At 40.7% G+C, this 14,232-nt stretch overlaps 1 protein-coding gene across 9 annotated transcripts in view; it reads left to right on the top strand.

Annotated features, from left to right (window-relative positions):
- RPH3AL (rabphilin 3A like (without C2 domains)) overlaps window positions 1–13,957 on the top strand; it is a 791,901-nt gene extending 777,944 nt beyond the window's left edge. For 5 of the 9 annotated variants that reach the window (XM_068120707.2, XM_068120712.2, XM_078780281.1 and 2 more), the window contains 6 exons: window positions 7,108–7,251; window positions 7,357–7,486; window positions 10,173–10,259; window positions 10,475–10,655; window positions 11,862–11,960; window positions 13,071–13,957. In XM_068120707.2, coding sequence (XP_067976808.2) covers window positions 7,108–7,251; window positions 7,357–7,486; window positions 10,173–10,259; window positions 10,475–10,655; window positions 11,862–11,960; window positions 13,071–13,297 — 868 coding nt within the window. In that variant the 3' untranslated portion in view covers window positions 13,298–13,957. Of the gene's footprint in view, window positions 1–7,107; window positions 7,252–7,356; window positions 7,487–10,172; window positions 10,260–10,474; window positions 10,656–11,861; window positions 11,961–13,009 lie in introns of all 9 variants that reach the window. The other 4 variants (XM_078780280.1, XM_078780282.1, XM_078780285.1 and 1 more) reach the window with 1 other exon arrangement.
- The last annotated feature ends 275 nt before the right edge of the window (window positions 13,958–14,232 follow it).

Below are 14,232 nucleotides of genomic sequence, written 5' to 3'. Positions count from 1 at the left end.
ATGGAGGAGTGGGCAAAAATTTCTCCCAGTCGATGTCAGAGACTGGTAGACAGTTATAAGAAACGCCTACTTGAGGTTGTTTCTGCCAAAGGGGGCAGCAATACCACCTATTGGAGCCAAGGGTGTACTTACTTTTTCCACATGCGAAATTTGCATTTATGTTTATTTAAATTATACAATGGACTACAAAATGTAAATGTTTCATGATATTTGTTATGTTATATCACCTTTATCTCTCAATATTGTTGAAATGAAGATCAAATAGCTGTATGTTGAAATATGTTGAAAAAGTCAAAAGTTTACATGGGGTGTACTTACTTTTTCACATGACTGTACATGTGTCCCAGTTGACAGCATGTACGTTACTTCACAGCAGAACATGCATGTTTCCCAGTTGACAGCATGTACATTACTTCACAGCAGAACATGCATGTTTCCCAGTTGACAGCATGTACAGTATGTTACTTCGCAGCAGTGTGGAGGGTTTACGTGAATTTGCATCCTGGTCACTTGAACTCGCCTTGCTTTATGAACTCTTGTGTGACTTGGCAAGCCTTAAAATGTCGACTTTGCTTGTAAACGTTGCGTAACAATATCCATGGTAGAGGATTTCATGACCTGGTTGTGAATCGAAAGTGGCATTGTCTTTCAATTGCACTTCTGTTCTCTGGATCTCTGAGTGTTGTTATCACATGTACTGCTGCTTGCAAAGCAGTTACTCTTTTCAGTACTGTTGGAGAATTAATTAATTTAGCCTTGAATGAGACTCATTGACTCATAGTCCGGGAGCCAAAGGCCTGAATTTTGGTGAACCTGGTTTTGTCGGATAAAGTTTTTTCTTTGCTGTTTCTTGTAGCCTGGGGGTAGCTCATTAAGATTTAGGAGGGTGCACGGTGAGATCCCTTGGGCAACTCAAGATATTAACCCCTTTATGTCTGATACGCCCAAATCCTGACAAACAGGAGTTCCCTTCGTTTCTTCACAAAGTATGTTTATCAAAGGCTCTAACATGCTTGTTTTTATGATTATTCATGCAGTAGGACATGTGCAAACCATTTTTAAACAACAGTTTAAGCAACCCTGGTGTTGGCTTGGCGGTTAGGGTGCCGGCTTGGGATCCTCTGGTCCTGGGTTCGAATCCCGGTCGATCGCTGAATTAACGCCAGGGGGGGTTGACTCAGCCTGTCATCCTTCCGAGGTCGGCAAATTGAGTACCAGCTTGCTGGGATGAATGATCCCGGTGTGTACCCCGGTTTAGAATAGGTACACTGTATCCCTGCACATCATAAGAGTTTCTTTGAGTTTCTTTGAGTACAGCATAATTAATGCTAAGGGTTGGCGTCAGGAAGGGCATCCGGCCATAAAAACATTGCCTCAAACAGGGAACCATGATTGTCATGGGGCCCGCAAGGCTAACCCCCGCTCTAGCGGGGAAAATGGCCTTAAAACGATCATTCATTGAGTTTAAGCAACAGTTTTGATAATTAACCCTTTTCTGATCGATTTATGGTAGGACGCTTGGGTGGTGTAAGGCGTACACAAACGAAACAATGAGAATTTGAATGGTTTGCCATTGTCACTCAGGTTAATGAGATACTTCAGTTAGTTCGGAGTACAATAGGTGACAGCACTTCATTGTTTTAACTTCCTGATGTAGGAAAACACATGTTTGCCATTCCTCTGTCTTAAGTTTTCACTCCAGCCAAGCTTCAGATCTTGGTTTTTGGCTTTCTCACAAGCCATAAATGTAAGTAAATGTACTATAGAACCAACTGATTAATAAATGTGAAATCATTTATATAATCAAGGATGCTTCCAATGAAGTTTTAATTAGATGAAGCCAACCTCTCAGATTAGTATGTGCTGCCCTCTTTTAGCAGGTTACCAAACTGTTTGCATCAATGGGAATCCTTTCTTGTCAAGTGTAGTTGCATATTTCCATTACTGCTTAGAATTAAAGCGGACTCTGAAGCCCTAGAATTGACAAAATTTATCTGTTATCAACCCTTTATTTGATAAAATGAGACCACTTCTTTAATCTTAATGAAAAGAAATCGTAAATTAGATGTTATTTTCACGAATTAGAGTTGTTGGTTTTTAACTTGATGGTTTATCAATGTTGCCAGTGCTGATGCACTGAATCAAAGAGTCTAAATTTTTAGGGTAGAATGTAAGACCTGGCCTGAGGGATTTCACAATGCCATCCCCAAGAAAGTGTGACGATGGCAGCAACAAGCAAATCTGTCCAAGTTGGTGACTCCAAAGTCTATGATCTGAATGCCATCTACTCAAGGGTCATCACATTATCTAGTGACCGCGATATTGACGTGAAGGATGTCCTTTCCTATGAGCTTGCACCTGTCCCAACCACAATGTTCATGAAGGATGGAATGCGGACTTGTAAAGCCAAGTCCACACTCAAGAGGTTGCTCCAGGTTGAAGTCTCCAGGAGGAATGCCGGTGATGCAAACGTCACTGTCATAGATGGATCAGCCCTTCTTTGAACCATCCATTGGCCAGCAGATGGCACAGTAGCCGATTTAATTGCGAATGTCAAGAAGCGGATAACTTCATACCTGACAGACAGTGACGTTTACCTCATCTTTGACAGGTACCATGAGTACAGCATAGAGTCCGTCACGAGGGATGGCAGGGAGACGGGGGCTAGCAGGAAACATCATCTGCTACGGACAATGAAGCTTCCAGCCCAGAAGGTTGTCTTGTCATCTGTTGAAAACAAGAAACAGCTTATCCGAATATTATGTGATGAACTGACTCAGAACAGGCTTTTCCATCTACGGAGCACGGAGAAACACAAGTTGGTTGTGACAGGGGAGGACCCTTGTCCCATCGAAATCAAGAAGGAAGAAAGAAGGAGCCGGTACGATCTCGAGACTCATCATGAAGAAGCCGATATCATCATTGTCCAACAAGTTTTGGAGTGTGCTGGAGAGGCCCATCAAGTCTCTGTGGTTTGTGATGACACGGATGTGTTCGTATTGCTACTTCATCATTACCAATTGGCAAGACTGGAAGTGCCACTGGCCATGCAATCCCCAAGCAAGGAAAGGGCAACAGTGGACATCAAGTCAACACTGGCTAAGCATCAATAAATTATAAAGAACCTTTTACCTGCCCATGCCATATCAGGATGTGACACTGTGGCATGTTACTTTGGCATTGGAAAAGGCTCTGTAATCAAAGCCCTGAAAGCTGGATATGAATTATCGGCCATAGACAATGTGGACGCACCGCTCCAACAAGTCATTAATCAAGCCACTGGCTTCATCTCAGCCTGTTACGGCATAGAGGATAGCAAGGACATGTCACACACAAGGCTGCTTGGATGGGGTTAAAAGAATGGAAAAGGTCATACGTCTGCACCAAACCTGGCTGCTCTTCTGCCAACGAGAGAAACATTTATTGAAAATGTGAAGAGGGCTCACTTTCAGGCAATTTTGTGGCGAACCCTCAATGTAAATCCTCCGCCAGCTCTGAACCCAGAAGAATTTGGATGGAAGAAAGAGACAATCAACAGGTCACTGAGCCCAACCAATCTACCAGAAAATGCCAAACTTGCCCCAGACTACATTTTGGAAATGATCAGATGTGGCTGCAAAAGTAAACCCCTTTGTAACTCCAAGAGATGCAGTTGTTAGGTTAAAGGCTTAGCTTGCACAATGTTTTGTGCATGTTTCAGGATAGGATGCTCAAGACCCAAGTAGCCTGAACTAGGCCATTATCAGAATGCCAGTGTTTCTAATTCTACCATGTATTGTAGGACATGAAACAGCACAATACAATCTGTCAGTAGGTTTCAGAACTTGTCCTTGCTCGTTTCAAATTTTGGACAGGGACACGTTTTGGGCCACCCTGTAGTACATAAACGTGATTTGATACATGTTTATTGTGGGTTGGTAGGTAAGGGTTAAGAAGGGTTCAAAATTCCTCATAGTCACTGTGACATTATTCTGTAGATTTCTCTCTTCATTTACTCCGGTCAACGAAATGTTGATTTCTAAAGCGTGTAATCAGAATTGTGGAAATTCACTGATTTGGATCAGCTAGAAAAGGGTTAATTATTTCAAATTTGAATCATATTTAATTGGACATTAAGTACTGTGTGAATAAATATCAGAGACAGCAAATTTGATCCATTTGATGTGAGTATTCACCATGAAATTATGGGAAGTTCCCATTTTTTCATGATTTGGGCACATAGGGCATGAAGGGGTTAATATCTTGAGTTGCCCAAGGGATCTCACCGGGCACCCTCCTGAATCTTATTGAGCTACCCCCAGGCTACAAGAAACAGCAGAGAAAAAAACTTTATCCGACAAAACCAGGTTCGACCCCACGGCTCCTGGACTATCAATAATTAAGGTCCAAACTTGTTTCAGAAGGCAATCGGCTGATTTTAATGGTACGTGGGAGATCTCAATTCACTTTTACAAGGTATTATAAAACACACTTCAATTCAAAGTAACACATACACAAAAAGAATAAATCACTACGTAAGCTCAGCACGCTACATTCAATACAGGCAACTGGATTGAGAACCTCCCCGACTTTCTGTTACACGGCTATTTATGGTCGAAGATGAAAGCGTGAGAGGTCAGGAGAGGGTCAGAGAGGAGCAAACATTTCAGCATAGCAGTGCATTTGTGATTTCGCCATTCGTTAGATCCATCCATGACAGGCAGCTCCTCCAGGTCGTTATCTCCACCTCTCCCCGGCCAGGAGTGTCAGATAATGATAAACAGAGATTCTAGCTGTCTTGCAAAAATAAACAGAGCTTACTGCTCCTTTAAGATAACATGCTTTAGCGTGATGAGGACATCTGGTTTGTCTCAATCTCCAGCCTGGAGAAAACATGGGTGCAAGAGTTTCAATAAGAGGGTTACACATTATTGTTACAAGATTCTGTTCTATAATTTAGATCTTCAATATATATGTGTATATTTGTATCATATGAAGAGTATACTTATTTATACAATATTTGAATAAAAGGGACTATTTCTTTTTATTCTCTAAACGGGCTGACTTGACTGCGAGGCTCTGAAGCTTGATAACATCACAGTTCAAGCTGGACGTTTGCCTCTAAACGTGAGCCTAAACGTGAACTCGCTGGCCCTGTCTGGACTGTAATCTCGGCAAAGGAGCCTAGAATTGTTAGATTTTCATAGAATACAGTTAACACTGATTAATATATGTATTTATGAAGCTTACGTGTTTGCAATTAAAATTTAAGTGTTTGCAACGACAAGGTCGAGGCTCCGGGAAATCCACTCGATTTACACAAATTACATACGCAATTAATTTTGCTTCCACTGCATTTGAACAGTTTTTTTTTTTTTCTTGACAGAGAACACGTAGTTCCAAGGTCTTTGGCCTATCCCTTTTAATTACGAGCTTGCATCGACGTCTGAAGTTTCAGCAATCTGCAACAGGCATCACACACGAAAGGCGTGTTGTTGATGTTTCCACTAGTGTTGCATTTAGATGCTCTTTGGGTCAAATTTTTGCATTATATCTAACAATACCAACTAAATATTAACTATTATATTGCTTTGATGTTTTTATCAAAAAGTTTGTTTACTTGAGTTCTTGCAGTTAGACCTTTATTAGCGATTTATGAAGAAACCTTCTTTTTTTTTCTTTTTTTTTTTGCTGTCTTTATGGTGGCCATGTTTGTTTTCTGGTTGCCATGGGAAACGAAGGCTGAATTCAGCTTGTCATATTCTGGAAATGGATTCAGCACATTGTAATCCATCAGAAAAGCCTGTTTGACAAATTGTTCTCTAAAATGCCTGAACGAGTAAGAAATCTCAATATTTTCTCTAGTCTATGTTCCTCTACCATTGTGATGACAGACTAGTTTGTGCTGACCCCATGCATCTGCTCTTGCCCCACCAGCTCTCTCAAACCCCACCAAGGCCACATTCACTCATCAGCCAATGATATATACCTCATTGCCCTCATCAAACCTAGATAAACTGATCACCTTCCCCTCCCCACTTTTTTTCTTCTTCATCTCCCAGTTAATAAATCTCTGTGTCCAGTGATGTTCTCCATTCCACTTCTTTAAGATGGTGAACTATCACCAACACCGTTGTGTACCGTCGCTTGTTGTGATTTATAGCTTGACTTTCCTCTCCAGTTCACCTGTGCTTTTCCACATTTTCCCTCTGCCTACTTTGTCCTGTCTGTCTGTATTGCCCATCCATTTTTCTTTCACGAGGTTCTGTTCTTTGTCTGCTGGTTTCCCCCTCTGCTCCGTTATTGCTTTGTCGGCCTCTCACCTCTGTCAGCGTATACTATTAGCTCTAGTCTCTGTATTTGGAAAAAAAAGCTGCTTTTGCAATTTATTTTGTGAAGCATTAGAGCTTTATTTTTGGTCTTTATGAAGTCAGGGTCGAACATCAGCAAAATTTCAAGTGACTGATGCTTCTTGAAGAGCTTTAGGTCTGCTCTGTGTACATCGGATGTCGGTGGAGGCCTCAGACCATCAGGGTGTAGATGGTAGAGCATGCTTGGTATAAAATGACCGTTATTTGTCTAATTACTCGTTGGATAAAATCGGTAAAATCTTAAAACTCCTGAATGTTGACATTGAATCGGGAGTACTGTTCTCTATATAGGGATGATTAATACTTTATTAAAACTAATTGCCAAAAAACAACCTTTGTTTCTTAAAAATATGTTATTATTGTTATTATGATGTAGGCAGCATTTTGGTGCCCATCCCATGATCCCCTAATCAGCATTTGTCAGAAACGAAGTGTGGACTTCCAGACCGCACTTTAGGCCAGACAACAAAGGACAGGTAGTTTCACGCTTCCTGGAAGTCATTAGTGATCCAGCCTGGTTTTATTTACACTCTGACAATGACATGGTAATCCTCTTATCAGGATTGCTTGCTGGATTTGAACTATTCTTACAGGTGAATCCAAAACAATTTAAACCTCCGTGACATCCATGTTTGTGTGCTACAACATATGATGATATTGAGGGGTCCACTCCAAGGCAGGTTTGGTTTGCATCTGAAAATATCCTGGTTTTGCTGCAAGTTCTGTGATTCCGTGGTGTTGTGGTGGCACGGTGCAGGTTGAACACTGGCTGGTCAATGAGAACTGCACAAACGAATAGTCAACGCCGGAGGGACACGCTCACTGTCGAAGAGCAGGAGGCGATCCAGGACGTCATGCGGAAGGCCGAGTGCATCAATGTCGTGGAAAAGACGAGGATCGGGTGATTGTCTATGCCCTCACCTGTTTTGGAAATGTCTTTCTCTTGCTAAATGTGGGAGCTCGTCGCATTAACTTAGTAGTTATGGTGGTTTTTATTTTTCAACAGGTGGCTGGTCAAACGGTTGGAGAACATGCAAAGAAAGGCAATAGGTGATGGCCTGGATCACTGCCTGCTGTGTGGAGAACAGATAGGTTTCCTCAGGTCCACAGGTGCTCTTTGTGAGACTTGCCAGAAGGTGAGGATGCCTTTCCGGTCAGTAACATATGGCTCTTGGCGGTGTTCTAGGTTTTTTTATACTTAACTTGTACGCTCACTACCATAAATAAAAAAATCGTAATCCATTTTATTCATCCTAAGCACAAAAGAATATCAGGCATGAGAAATTTCCATTTGCCTGTTGTTAATTATTATTATTCTCTTTTTCTTCTTCTTCTTTTCTGCATATCTCGAGGTAATTTACAAGATTTGTGTAAAAAATTGGTAATTTGGGATAAATCGTGATACGGACTTGGTATGTAATGCTTTTGTTGCATTTGATTTGTTTTCAGCCACGTGATACACGAGTGTTATATACCAACTCGCCTATTGATGCTATCAAGTATCTGTTTATGCTTCTTCTGCATGACAATCATTCAGTGATTGTAATTAGCACACTTGGCACAGCGGTGGTGGGTGTGGGTGACAACTTGAGGCGGTGTTGAAACACCTTGTATTATGTGGTTACGTAATTTGTAAATCGATGTTGCGCTGAGCATGTGCGGATTCCCTTTAATAAAGCGCTCTTTATCACAGTGCTGTATTTGGCAAAAAAACAATCCCTCATTATTGTACAGCATCTTCATTTACCAATATAAAAGTATATATAGACATATGGGTGACCTGCTTTGCTTGAGTCACCAGCCTCTCTCACTCTCTCATTCTCGGTGGTGGTGGTGGTGGTGGTGAGGGGGATGGTAAAGAAAGTGTAAGGTTGAATGAGGGGTAGGGGGAGGATGATGGAGAGCTGAAGTTGTAAAGTATAGAAGCTGCCAAAACTATCGGCGATTGCTTCAAAACGCCAAACGAGAATAATGATTCAGGAAAATAGAATATCAATTAAACTAGTGGTAAGTTTTCAGGAAACTGATGTTTGTTTAATTTCTCTGACACCAATGAAAATGAAATTGCATGAAACCATAATAACCAAATGAAGCCTGCTTGTTTTTCTTCACCCTTTTTTCCGACTCCATATTCTAAAATATTACCACGGAATGAAAATTTAACAGAATTCCAGTCCTTCGTGGAGGATATTTTCACACACAAAGGTGTATCACTGTGTATTGTTTGTTTATCTGATAGGTTTATGTAGTTTATAATTGGCCCCTACATTTTTCAGCGCTTGTATGGACTGGATTCTAGGGAGGATGTCTGAGAGATCTAGCTGCAGTGCGATGTTTGGGAATGTCAAATTCACTAACATGGATTTCGCAGATGATGCAGCCATCCTTGTGGAGATGCTAGACATCCTTATGGGGGCCCTCAATGTACTGAATGAGGAGTTGGAGCCACTGGGATTACGGGTCTCCTGAGTCTCCGAAGATCCAGGCTTTCAGTGACATATTGGATGCTGCCATCTTGTCTGTACCTGTCTGTGGCGAGGATGTTGAGATCGCAGAGAGACAGCTAGCTGCCTCAAATATGTTTGCAGTGTCGTACTCATATTTTCGTATTTCGATAGTTCTGTAAAATTTTTATGCCTCCTTTTAAAAAAATTTTTTTTTTTCATTTTTATGCGAAGTTGCCGTGGGCATTGTCTTGGCATTGTCTTGGGGTTGTCCGTCCGGGTGTCCGTCCGTGCGTCCGTGATAGGTTTTCGTTACTGTGATAACTTGAATGGCTGAAAGGATTTAAATCAAACTTAGATCCAGTATGTACTATGTAAAGATGAACTGATTAGATGTTGGGGCCAAGAGGTCAAAGGTCACGTTATGTGAAAATCCTGTTGCCGCAATAACTTGTGAACCAGCGATGGGATTTTGACCAAAGTTGGTACAAGTATGTTTTATGATGCAAAGATGAACTGATTTGATTTTGGGGTCAAGAGGTCAAAGGTCAGAGTCTGTAATAAATTTTCTTTGCCCTGTTAAATTGAGAATGGCTGAAGGGAACCAAGTCAAACTTGGCACAAGTATGTATAATGATGTAAAGATAAACAGCTTAGATTATGGGGTCAAGAGGTCAAAGGTCAGGTCCCATTTGGTAAAAATTATGTTACTGCGCTAACCTGTGAGTGAACCAGTGATGTGATTTTGACCAAACTTGGTATAAGTACTTACTTGTATTATGATGCAAAGATGAATTGATTAGATGTTGTGACTTCGAAGAGTATCATTCTATCTATACATCAAACTGAAGCATGCCTGCCTGTCTTTGTTGCATTTCATGCCAAAAGGTATTGAGATAGTCCATGACTGGTCCAAAGCATTTTCATAGCTGAAATTTAACCCTGGGCAAGTCTGTAGCTGCTCGATGCAGATTTCAATCAAGGCAGGAAGTTAGAATTTTGCTTGGGTTGCGAGTACCATAGGATCTTTTAATGTCCCCCAGCAAATACTAGCAGACTGGACAGTTGGTTTATACCTCTTCCAAAGGTGGATGTCCTTATTGTTCAGCACGCTACCTGCAAAATCTCAGGATGCCAGTTGATAGCAAGGCCGGGAATCAAACCCATACTCAACAGGTCAAAGAAGACTACCCTATCTTCTGGAGCTATCCTGGTAGGCACCAAAAGACCATGGAAATTAAAGCCTTAACTGGTCCACCTTTAATTGGCACTATTACTTATCTTGATGTATCCCATTTCAACCAACATGGATTAGCTCTTCACCAAATGACTATATTTGTCACATTTCAAGATTAATATTGTGAACGGTCGTTTTCAGAACGTTTGCACCAAGTGTGGCGTGAAGACCATGTCCCGACAACACGGGTCCTTGTGGCTTTGCAAGATATGCAGCGAGCAACGCGAGGTAACCTTTGATAACTGTATTAGCATTATGTCTTTGTTTTTTTGCAGTTTGTTATTAGAATGTTTAATTATTTAACTGTGATCTTTCAATGAGCCAACAATTTATGTAATTGGGGAACCCTATGGATCATCTTTCACTTGAAATGTACATTTTGTGATTATATCAGCGATTGCCCTCGTGACCTTGGTTTTCATTCCTTTTTTTTTGTTGTTAAGGTTTGGAAGCGATCCGGCGCCTGGTTCTTCAACAAAATGCCCAATTACTTGATACCAAGTAAAACGTTGCCTTCTCGGTCAAGTGGACCACACTCTTGGATCTCTAAAGCGGAGGGTTCTAGTCTGCCAGAAAATCGCATCATGCCCATGAATCTTAACCACGCATACGGTCATGGAAAAGGTGGGATAATCTGCTGTTTTTCATATACCCATTTTATTTGTTCCTCGGAATTGAAACCGTTTAGATTGTATTATTTAATATAAATTCGGTCCACATGATTTCAGTGAAAGCATCTTTATGGCTTTGTATCCATGAATAAGTTTGGAGCTTTTCTGAGGCAGAACGCAGCCAAGGAGGAACAGATATATTTATGGTAACAGGAAGTGATTGTAGTATCAGGGGCACAGTGATGCTCAGATGTGCTTGTGGGAAGTCATTCTGCAAAGTGGTGTGTGCGGTCAAAAAGGGTTAATGTTTAGGTTGGCGATCGCTAAGGCATATCCTCGGAAAAGGTGCAGAACTCTCTAGCAAGTGGCAATCGCAAACAATACCTGCTTGTATGATAGCGTGCTCAGAGGTTTGAGCAATCTTGGCCGTCGACTCCAAAAAACTGTGGTTGGGACATACGAATGATGTTTGAGACAAAATTCAAGGATGCTGTTAAAGTACAAATAAGCTTCTCGGGCATATTGGTGGTTGATTTTCGGCTTGACTGAGTGGAGACAATACCAGGAACTGAACGGGCAAAGTTCACACTTGCTTGTGGAAACGAAGCGTTATGTTTTTCAAGCTTCTGCTGTTCTCGACTAAAATTGTTGTTTTGATGTTGTTCCAGCAGGGGGTACTGCATTGCAGAAATGGGTTGTTGAGCGAGGACCTTGCGCTTCGTGATGAGTTAAAAAAATAATTGTAAAGACTTAAGCGAGCTTAGCTTAAAAAAAAAAAAAACATTGAGAATGGGTTGTTAAACTCATGGTGCTTTCTGTAAGTGTATTAGTATATCATATCTCAGTGCATGTTTATTACAAAAGATAACCTTGAATTGGGCTGTTAAGCTGGAACCTGGTGCTTAATGATGCTTTTTGTCATTATTCGAATAAAAATAAATAAACAAATAAAATTGTAAAGGGGTTGTTAAGCTAAGCTTAAAAAAGATTGTAAAGGAGTTCATAAAATATGTCACGGTGCACGTTTATTACAAAAGGTAATTTTTTTTGTGCCAGAATGTAAACCATTGTAGTAGATTAAATACTATTTTCCAAATAAATGATATCTAGAGATGAATAAATGACATTTGTAGGACACAAGCATGCTGGACCGAATGGTTTCTACTCATGAGTTTCCTTGCATGAAAATGACAGCTGATTCAAAGTTTATTTTACTCAGTGACATCATATGACAGCAACAGCGAATCGGAATCGAGTATGGAGGGAGATGCACTGGGAGATGGACCAAAGCAAGTGAAAAAAACCCAATCAGATTCTGGTGAGAACTTTTTCTTTTTTTTTTCCATGCAACTTTGAACCAAACCAGAGGAAATTGCACCTCGAACATCTGAAAATGCAAAGCCCGTCCTCGTCCGCTTTGTCTTCAGACTTTGTTCGTATGCTAAACATTATGAAAAAGGTTAAATGATACCAAAAAAAATTGACAATTTAGGCGACCTTGACGTTTTGACCACAAGAACAATAGGTTTCAGTGACCCAATATGCAAACCCTGGTCAAATTTCAGATCATTCGGATGAAAATTGACAATTTAATGCAACCTGACCATTGACTTTTTAATCTTAAAAAAAAACCCCCCCAAAAACCATCCGCTTCTAGCTTTTGATTGAACAAATTCAGTGACTCAATATGCAAATTCTGAAAATTTCATGTCAATTGGATGAAAATTGATGATTTTATGTGACATTAACCTTTGACCCTTTGACCAAATTATTCATTTTTCTTCTCCATATTCACATAATAAAGCTTTATTGAAAATTTGATGACAAAAGCTTAAATGGTAAAATAGTTATGACCCGGACAGACACACAGACACGTGTACAGATGCATGCACAGACACACGCAGGTGACTGCAAAATCCCATCTGTGTGGGATGGCTGACTAAGCGCAGTTGTTGGGTTGCATCATTACTGAGGCATGGCTGTGCGGCACATCATTCTTCATTATTTTCGAGAAATAATTTTGAATTTGATAAGTGTGCCAGCACACAATGGCCATCCTTTTTGGAGATTTTAAAGGGCCTCAAGCAAGTACTATCAAATGGAGTGGCCTACTTAAGGTTCCCACTGAAAGATCTACATCTCCTTTTGTGCAACACCCTACTTGCAAAGCATCACCATTCAACTCAAATCGAGACGAGACGGGTTCATCTTTTATACCACTGTGTACATTAAGGAGAAGGAATGTGATGCCATTGGGTGAAGAATCAATGTTGCTAACAGGCTGGTACAGTTGGTCGCCATCCCAATATGGAGTGGTCATGTGTACGAGCAGCACTATTTTGTTTCCACCCTATCATGGTGACACAGGTAGCAGTGTGGAGGGTGGGATACGAGGAATCGCTGTTTCGGGGGCTCTTTCCGTCAGCAGCAGCCTCACCGATGACCGTCCTGGGAGCGGAGGTGCAGCGACTGGTCACGCAGGTGCCCAGGGGACAACCACACACAATTCGGATGGTGGAGGCGGTTAGTGGCCGAGCCACTGTGACGTGGAGATGGCAGAATGGTTTTTCACTCTTCCGAACCTCCGGCGCTTGTGACGCAAGTTGCAACCCCACGTTCTTCTCTGCAGTGCGCTACGTAAAATCTGCCCATTGATCTTCGTAATTTTTTTCTTTAGTTTGCTTAACCTTGGTGTTTAAATATGGTGTATGTCACCCCAAAGTCATTACCTTGACCTTTCGTTATGCATCAGTTTATTTGTTGGTTAAGAAGTGTTAATTCTTGATTTCCAATTTTTTTTTTCCTTTTAATGAAGGTTCATTCAGAAGCTACGTATGATTCTGCAGTTGGTGTTGCACGCAACATTGAAATCGACTATTGTTTGCAAATTGCATACAATTTTAGAGATGTGTTGTATGTAGTACTGGAACCGTCATGTATGGTGAATTAATGTTTTCGTAATCGTAAAAAGCAGATTGCATTGGATGAAAAATGAAAGTTTATTCAGCACTTTCCTTACAATGTGCTTTTATGCACCTGTGATTGTTTATTCAACAAAATGCTATTTGGACAAGGATTTTTTTTTTTCTTGTCTACAAATGTTAACGCCTGTCCTACTTGTGTCTACATTTTTTGTTCTGAAAATTTTTATGCTCGAGTTTTTGTCGATGGTTTACAAAATGTATAATTTACAAAGTCTTGAAAAGTTAGTGCCATCTGGTCGAGCGACGTGCCTTAAATATCGGAGCGGTTTCTGATCCGAGGCAGCTGTTTATTTGTGCAATTGTGCAATAAATTGCTACTTTTGAGCCTTCATTTCTTTGTCTACCTTTTTCAATTTCTGCTGTTCTCTCTTCCACTTAGTTTTTTTTTTTCTCAGCCACCTGTGCTAACATCTAAATCGATGGCAGATAATTCTGTACAAACAACATTGTTTGTGGGATGCCAACACCTCGTCCTTGATCCCATTTAATTGTGTGTGTGTGTGTGTGTGTTTGTGTGTGTGTTTGTGTTTGTGTTTGTGTTTGTGTTTGTGTTTGTGTGTGTATGTGTTGTTTTTTTTAACCTGTCCTTTTTTTTTCTCTTTTTTA

Source organism: Myxine glutinosa, chromosome 6, assembly GCF_964187855.1.
Source record: "Myxine glutinosa chromosome 6, kmMyxGlut1.1, whole genome shotgun sequence".
NCBI classification, from domain to species: Eukaryota; Metazoa; Chordata; class Myxini; order Myxiniformes; family Myxinidae; genus Myxine; species Myxine glutinosa.
The sequence above is the reverse complement of the archived record's forward strand: the minus strand, read 5'-3'. Positions and strand labels throughout refer to the sequence as shown.